This window comes from Nanorana parkeri, unplaced genomic scaffold (genome assembly GCF_000935625.1).
Source record: "Nanorana parkeri isolate BGI_ZX_2015 unplaced genomic scaffold, ASM93562v1 scaffold374, whole genome shotgun sequence".
NCBI lineage: Eukaryota > Metazoa > Chordata > Amphibia > Anura > Dicroglossidae > Nanorana > Nanorana parkeri.
Window position 1 is genome coordinate 1,005,863 of NW_017306642.1, and position 9,214 is coordinate 1,015,076.

At 42.5% G+C, this 9,214-nt stretch overlaps 1 protein-coding gene across 1 annotated transcript in view; it reads right to left on the reverse strand.

Annotated features, from left to right (window-relative positions):
• The window catches only part of RASGEF1B (RasGEF domain family member 1B), a 267,923-nt gene extending 260,871 nt beyond the window's left edge, over positions 1-7,052 (reverse strand). The window contains exon 1 of the mRNA XM_018559008.1: positions 6,587-7,052. Coding sequence (XP_018414510.1) covers positions 6,587-6,655 — 69 coding nt within the window. The 5' untranslated portion in view covers positions 6,656-7,052. The remainder of the gene's footprint in view (positions 1-6,586) is intronic.
• Between the last annotated feature and the right edge of the window lie 2,162 nt (positions 7,053-9,214).

The following is a 9,214-nucleotide window of genomic DNA, read 5'->3' on the forward strand; positions in this document are numbered from 1 at the left end:
TTCTCTTTAATTTTATTTAGTTAAGATTATTTATTATAGGTATTTACATAGTGCCAACAATTCATGCAGTGCTTTACATAGTGCACATTTACATCAGTCTCTGCCCTCAAGGAGCTTAAAATCCAAGGACCTTATCTCACATACATACTGTACATAGATGCACACACATACAAGTGCTGATTTAGACAGAAGCCAATTAACCTACCAGTATGTCGTTAGAGTGTGGGACATAACTGGAGTACATGGATAAAACGTACGCAAGCAAAGGGAGAACATACAAACTCTCAACTCCTTAATTAAATCAGCTTAAATATCTCCGTGATAACACAGACCGGAAATTAAGTTTGTTCTGTAGGGAAACCACACCTCCCAAATGTCCCTCATTTAGAACCAAATCCCTCTGTTTTGCTTTCCTCCTTGATTGTCACTCTTTTTGGTCTGATGTACACATATCTATGAAATTTTTTTATTTAACTACAAAAAGTATTATTCTGCACTGCAATCTTTATCATATCTCTTATTTTTCTTGTTTGTTAGTTTAAAAAGCTAGTATAAAGGAAAAGTAATGGTGGAAAGCAACAATTCTGGGTTTACCAATAATTTCTGGCATATAAATGTTAAATGGTCCACATAACTGGGGGTGTGGCAGGGGTGTCCATTGCCTAAATACATTGTGCTAGATGGTGTCCCTCTTTCTTGTCTCAGAACGTTGGGAGGTATGGGGAAAAAGCAAAAAAAAAATCTGGCAGCAGTTCTAACCCTTGCCCCACTATCGTTAACTATAATCAAAGTTTTTGGAGATACATTTAACCTTCAGAATATTGGTTAATTTGCTAATACTTTTTAAACCAGGCCTATTTGTCTATATTTTATATATCTTAGTTTAAACAGACTGTAAAAATGCATTTTTCTATAGAGTTTGTTTATGCATTTATCTGTACAGTACTGCCTTTTGTAATGTTGTGAACAAAGGTGCAGCTGGGGTACTGTGGCAGCATTTTGTAAATATAATATAATTTGTGTATTTTATTGTTAATCAGTCAACTGTTCTCATTTATTGTATTAAAGGAGAACTATGAAGTGAGTGATTTTCACTCAACCTCATAGTTCGAGTCGACCTGTGACAAAGAAGCTGTCACCCCTCAGCTCTATAGATCCGGAAATGAGCGAAAGCATTCTGTCGCTCGCTCACTTTCTGGTCATCTCCCTGGCAGTCACTGCTCCCCGCTTGGATTCCCCCCTCCCCGCTCCGATCCTCTAGCGCTGACTGGAGGAACAGATAGGGAGGAGACGGGCACAGCTGGCTCTGCCTCTAGATAGGCAGAGCCAACTGTCACTCACGCAGCTGGGTGGATCTCGACAGCATTATCAGGATCCGTCCCAGCTGCGGCACTCTCAGTATATAGTGAGCTGTAGCTCGCTATATACTCAGCTTTGGATCACGGGAGGATGCTAGTATGTGTCCTCCCGTGACCCTTAAGAGAACTATGGGGAAAAATGTTTACCCCATAGTTCTCTTTTAACCTTTAATAGTGGCAGGTAAAATATTATTAGTTTTATAATTGTATTGCTCATAAAAACTATCTATAAAACCTGTAATAGGTTTGTTATTGCTCTACATTACATTTATTTTATTGTATTCTAAAGGTATGTGTTTTTGAGAATACATATATCTCTGCAGCAAAAGAATGGACCTGCAAGTGATTTTGATCTGCAAGCAAAATTATAAGTGTTTACTATGAAAGTGCTGATACAGTGATGATATGTGCCATGCACACTTAGTTAGAACACTGATTAGCTTGTTTAATAGAATATCTCGGACAGCTCTAAAACAAAAAAATAATAATTTGCTGAAGTTAAAGTGACACTAAACTCCGAAGTTAAATCTTAAAACTGCATTCAAGTAACTTAGCTATTAACAAAAATGTATCTTATTTGTGTATCACTCAGCTGTAGATCATCAAATCATCTCTGAATTGGTGCTGACACTGTCCTTCCTTCTGTAGGGTGGCTACTTTTGATCCCCATGGTCCCTGTGTGTGTTGTAAAGTAGGCACCACTCCAAGCTCACTCCTGTGATGGACTACAATCGCAATACAAATTAGTATACTAAATGTGACGCTCAGTCTAGAGTTTCACCCAGCTCACTGACATCACCAGTTGCCTAGAGCTGAGAAGGATGCTCTGGCTTGCAACCCGGTGAGCTCCTGGCAAACACTGATGTCAGTGAGTTGGGCAGGAGGCCAGGCAGAGCCACTAACAGTGTGGTCCACCATGAGGTTGCAGTGTTCCTGTTCCTTGGATAAGCAGCAAAACATCTTCAACATTCCACAACAAGTCTAGCTAAATGTGACTAACTATTACTCGCTGTACTAGTCAGGAAGAATTACTAAAGTCCAGTGTAAGGGGTAACTAGAGGCAAATGTCAAAACCAGAACAAGAGACACACATGTAGTCTGACAGCACAGTCAAGGTCAAGGCATGCAGAGTACTAGTGAGACAAGAGCAGTGAAGTCAATCCAAAGAGGAGTTGCACCTACAAGCTAAAACACTCTAGAACCAGCAACTTGTGAGCATTAGATTACTGAAAGGTCCACTTTAAGCTGTTAAGCAGAGCCTAAAGTTTCTGTCCATAAAGTTCACACAGGCATATGGACTCTAAAGGGAAGTCTGCAGCGCTGGAGGAGCCAACAGAAGAAGCCAAAGAGCAGCAAAACCCAGGAAGTGTATCAGAGAACTTCTGACCTGATGGAAATTGATTGGATCCCAGCTGCCTGGCTGGAAGAGAGCCCCACAAGCAGGGCCGGTGCAAGGATTTTTGCCTACACAGGCGAAGGTGCATTTTTGCTCAAATCATTATTTTTACTTTCTTTTGATTTGGAAAGCAAATTGTTTTTAATTAAACAGAAGATTCTGCTGGATTAATCAAAACACATTTTTAGTAGAATAATAAAGTGACAGTGTTTTTATTGCTGTGCATGCCTTCCTGTCCGGGTGATGCTTGCACCCCTCATTTCTTGTATGGGCAACACTGGGGCAAGAAATGAGGGAACATTTTCCAGAGTGCAGGTATAGACCAATGAAAAAAACTGTAAAAAATAAGTTTTAACATTTCTCTACTCTATCTAAACCCCCTAAAATTGCTGGATTTAGACTTTATTTACATCAATTGTTGGATTCTTAATCATAGTAGTTTGGTGGTGTGGCAAGTAGTTTCATTGAACTGTATAAGAACTTTATGACCTCTAAATTATATATATTCACTAGCGTGACAGTTTAATTATGTGAATATGACTAATAGACATAAGCATTTTTTTTATATAAATACTTTATTATGCTCGATACTGGCATAACTCTGCTACACTTTTATAGTTTTTAAAATACATTTTGTGGATATATTGTATTAGTTATACATGTAATATACAATATAATGTTAGTTTCTAGGTAGTACGCTATGTTATATACTGGGTTTTTGCCTTATTAATAGGTTACCTTCATAAGTACATTTCATTTTTGGCATTCTGTATTAGTTGTTTTGCATAGGAAGGTGATCTGTGACTTTACAATTGTCAGAAACAATGAACACATGAGCAAACAGTCCTGGGCTTTCTGATTTTCTGTCTTAGAAGCACGTTATATTAAACATTTATTAGTGAAATATACGCTTTGTAGTACTATAACATTATAAAAATGTCAGTTAATAAAAATAAATATTTTAAATATAGTAAAGCAAAAAATCTGACCAAAATCAATATGGCTTCAATAAAAAGCATTATTGCATTCTTCAACAATGCATGTTGAAGAATATTGTATTCTTCAACATGCAGAATACAATATTTATATATACATATCATTTGTTTCCTCTATTATTTTAACTTACGGATTTGCTTTTTCTTTTGATAAAATATTTATCCTCATTGGAAGACATTGGTGGCAGAATCAAAAGGGGACTGCAAGCAGACGTTGGGGAAATTGCTCACCTCTAGTGCTGAAGCTAGCTCAAGCTAGGAACAGATCCCAGATTCATAGCCAGTAGCCAAAAGAAATGTTTAAAGCAGAACTCCGGGAGAAACATTTCCTAACCCCTGCAGTGGTGCTACGGCAGTGGGTTAAGTGCTCATTTGTGTCTAGGTTCAGAAATAACAAAGTTGGCATTGGTCCTGGATCTTGCAGGGAGTCTGGTGTCTCGCCTAGGCAGTTCTGTGCTATGTCTGCTAACCATCTAAAGTTCAGCCATGCACAGTGTCGCCACAAGGGGCTTACAGGCACTCTGCACTGTGAGGTTGGGGAGCAGTTGGTGAGTCTGGAATCTGTACTGTCCTAGGTGTATGTAGCCCTTTACCCTTTCTACCATGTGAGCTCTCAGGGGAAGAAAATCTGTGGAAAACTTTAACGTGACTGGCACCCAACTTTACATTTGCAACCCACAATGGCTAACGATATACCCTTGAGGTGTCAGCCCACCCTGACTCTGGGGTGTATCTCACATGCTTCTGGAGGTCAGGGGGTGCATATTGTGTATGTATATAAATACACACTATGGTATTTGCCGCCTGAGGTGATTTCGTTACCAGGGGAAGATGGGATTTGGGGTTGTTGCTAACAGCCTGACAGTGTCACTGGTTCACTTCTCACTAGGGGGGGGTCAGGGGCGGTGGTGGACCACACTGTTTGTGGCTCTGTCGGGCTTCCTGCCCAGCTCACTAATGTCAGAGGTTGCCAGGAGCTCGGCGGGATGTTTAGCATAGTATACTAATTTGTATTGAGATTGTAGTCCTTGATGGGAGTGAGCTTGGAGTGGTGACTACTTTACAACACACACACAGGGATCATGGGGAACAATAGTAGTCACCTTCCAGAAGCAAGGACAATGTCAGCACCAATTCAGAGATGATTATGGCCAGGTTCCCACCTGCAGGATCCGTGACCGCGTGGCAATCGTGCACTATAACGCGCGGATTGGCGTGCGGTCATGGAGTCACTCACCACTGCCCGCAGTTGTAACCCTATTGAAATCAATGGACTGCGCGGCAGCCGCTGTGTGCAACTGCACACGATTGCCTGGGACGCGTGTCCCAGATCGCCTAGGCCTGCACCAGCCCTTCAGGATCTATAGCCGAGTGATCCACAAATAAATTACATTTTTGTTAATAGATAAGGTACTTAAATGCATTTTTAAGACTTAACTTCTGAGTTTAGTGTCACCTTAAGGTCCCATATGTACAACTAATGCTTTAAGCAACAAACGTGACAGAATTTCCAAACCTTTCCCACTAAATCCAAAACTAGAAAAAAAAGGAGTTATAAACTATTAACTTCGTAACTCTATAAGGAAAGATCAAGAGACCTGAGTTTTGTCTAGTGATCAGATCCCCCTCACTGCATTATGGGAATCGTGTGTCATCTCCAATGACTTCATAGGGGATTCCTTTGATAGCTAGACAGACAGGAGCAGCGTGTGCAGCAGATTATTAATGAACTTCATGGAGATGTTTTTGCACACTAGATCTGCACATGTTAATTTACTTACAATAGCTGCCATTAGTTCTACTGCACACAACACAAGCAATACAAATCCAATAACTGCATAGTTGTATTTATAGTTAGCTTAAAATTATAATGGGGTATAATATATATCTTACATCATACAGTAGTTAGGTCAAAAAAAGACACAAGTCCATCGAGTTCAGCCTATAGCAAGGGTACACAGTGCATGCCAGCTGTCGTGAAACTACAAATCCCACCATAGCTGTGTCCCTGGGAGTTATATCTGTGGTTGTCATGGGATTTGTAGTTCCACAACAGCTGGAGTGCTGAGTTTGCCTACTCCCACTTATAGAGTAAAGAAAAAAAAAAGCATAGGAAAACATCCATAAACAGAACCCTATGTCTGCAGGTACCCAAAGTTGATCCAGAGAAAGGCAAAAAAAAACTAAAAAAGCATAAATCAAAAGTGACTAATAAATATGTTCACTTCATTGTCCATTCTGTATGGGGAATGGAGATATGGTCCCTTTAAGGTTCATGAGACTGGTGACAATATACCAACCCACCTCAAATTTTCAGCCATGTGCAGAAAACAGAAACAAGATCTACAATGTAACCCTGTACCCCCAGCTAGGACTTTTCCAGTTAGTTGGTGTGGATGTTACAACGACGTACGGCGCTTTGTCATACCGCTGAAGCCACAGCTAGCATCATTTAAATAAAATTGAATTTGTACACAAACCACATAATTGTGCCGTAACAGCCTGGAGAACAGACAGCCTGAGCAGACATTAAAAATCGATTTCCCCGACACTGCCTTTTTCAATCTGCAGTCTCCTATCCATCTGTATATACTACTAGCATCAATGCACGTCGTACTATGCAAGATATTTTAAAAACCTTTTAAAAAAATGACACGCTCTTAGCCTTGTTTATGTCTTTCAGCATCAGATCCATTGAAGCTGTGAAAGTTCTCTGCAGCATCCCTCTGAGGATAAAGAGCAAACGGCATGCAAGGTGAGCGGTCCAGCAATGCAGCATCCCACCCTCCTAGACACACACAGAACACATGGTAGCAGCCTCCGTCTTTGGCACTCACCTCAACCGTAGGAGACGCACCCTTGTCTCGCAATGTGCAGCCCAGAAGCTCGGCGAAAAACTTTGCCATATACAAGCAGTGTGGATAGGTGACGGCCACGAGCAGCAGATTTTGCAGTAAAATTGTGTTGAAGTGTTAATTATCCAGAGTTCTCCGGGAAGATGTTCTCAGCGGTGAGGCGAGCACACAAATTCCGCTTATGCCACACAGTCCCTAGTAGCAATAGTAAGGTGCAGCTCCATGCGACGACGACGTGTCAGGTCCAGCATTGTGCTGGGTAGACACAGGGGGGGACTTAAAAAAAAGAGGAGCAATCACTAGCTGCTGTCTAGGCTTTTGATGTCTGTTCCTATAGCCTTTCCAGCTGAATGTCACTATTACCATAGTAAAAAAGAGAAGGGCCCACACAGGGGGTAAAGAGAGGGACAACGCTGCAGCTCCCAGCCAACACAACACTGCTTCAAACTCTTTGGCTTCAGGGATGTGTAATGCACAGCACAGCTACTGCTGCAAGCGTGTGGGTGCATTAATAAGGTGGGTGATGGCTTTGTCACCGGCACTGCAAGACAGCTACAGACTTGGGACAAATAAATCTGCTTTTTAAATTTGCTACAGACACTGTTATCACTTAGATCTGAATTGCTAAAGTTAGCAATTGCCAGTATTTACATGACAGCGTTTGTAAAATTGGTATGATTCTTTTTAATACTTGACTGTGTTCAATTTCCCTTAAACTGGACATACACTATACAGTCAGTTTGTACAATCTTTGTATGATCTCCTTTAAGCTGGACATACACTATAGCTGGGCTCAACATTTCAAGTCCTGAGCTACTAGCCAGACCTTAAGAGTTACTAGCCACCAGTTGCCCCACCTAACCCTTACCATGGCCCGGCCTTAACTCCGCCCCTAGACACACCCTCTTAAATAATCTTATGATAATTCTTATCTCATAATAGTTGCCGCTTGTAAACGGCAGATTAGGGATTCCTGCTGCAGGAAAACGTAAGTTCCTGACACAAGAATCTCTAATCACACCTGAAATATACTGTAGGTGTGAATGGGGCATAATATACATATACAGTAAAGGTGTCCATACACCTGCCGATTATCGTACGATAATCGCGGGTGATCCTACAATCATACGATAATTGGCAGGTGTATGGGCAGCGTGCGACCGCTTCTACTGTTAGGTCGTACGACTTTCGTCTTCCAAGCACGCTGGAAAACCTGCCGAAAATGGTACGATTTTTGGAGGGTTGGTGGCGTGGTCGGAAGACGAATGCCGCACACTCAGCGGGGAGGGCTTGCGATGATCGCAAGTACAATGCGCATGTCCAAGATGGGCAGATCATACAAGATTTTAATGACCTTAAAACCATCGCACAACGAAAGTCGTGCAATGGTTGTAAGGTGTATGGGCAGCTTAACACAATAATACACTTACCCTGAGCCCCCTCACCTGTTCACATCTTTGCAGTGAGGAGGCTGTGAGCAGGATCGATCCCAGGTTATCTGGAGGTGGTTCGTGAGGTCTGCATCCCAGATAACCAGGGATCGATCCTCCTCACATACATTCTTTCTTTTTCGGCCGGAAAGTCAGTTTGTACCATCTCTGTATGATCTCCTTTAAGCTGGACATACACTATACAGTCAGGTGTGCAATCTCTGTATGATCTCCTTTAAGCTGGACATACACTATACAGTCAGTTTGTACAATCTCTGTATGATCTCCTTAAAGCTGGACATACACTATACAGTCATAAATAAATCGCCATCAATTTATGCAGTGCTTTAAATAGCCCACATTCACATCAGTTCCTGACCTCAAAGAGCTTACAATCTAAGGTCCCTATCTCACATGTACATGTATTCAGGCAATTTAGATACGATATTCAAAGTTAAAGAGGAACTCCAGGAATCTAAAAAGGTTACCCTTGTAGTGGAGCTACCCCTGCACTGCAAGGGTTAAGTGCTCATTTTGGTCTAGGGGGTCTATAAAGAAAATACACTCACCTAATCTTTAAACTCACCTGGCTGCTAAACCGGTCCCTGCAGCCTCTTCTCCCCAGGGTTCCAGCCCTGCTGACATCACATCTAATAAAGTCCATTCACCAGCATTAGACATGAGGATACCAAGGGACATAACACAGCCAGGGCCGGATTAACTTAGGGGCGTGTGGAGATGCCGCTCCAGGCCCACCCCTGCAAAAAGGCCTGGCCAACCCGGATCGCCTCGGTATCTGCCTGAATAGAGGGCCGCTGCTGCCTTCATTGCTTTCTGGTTCCGGGAGGCCCACACTGACCACCCGGAGCCCGCGCTGAGCACCCGAAGCCTGTACTGACAACCCGAAGCACGCACTAACCACCCAGAGCCCCTACTGACCGCCCAGAGTCTGCACTGACTGCCCAGAGCCTGCACTGGCCACCAGAGAGCCTGCACTGACCACCAGAGAGCCTGCACTGACCACCAGAGAGCCTGAGCAGCCTCCTGAGAGCCTGCACAGTCCCCCTAAACCCTGCACAGCCCTCCCTAAACTCTGGAGACATCAGGCCGTGAACTCGAAGCAACACAAGCAACACATGGTATTCTGCATTGCTGTATAAAGTATTGCTGGGTTTTGTAG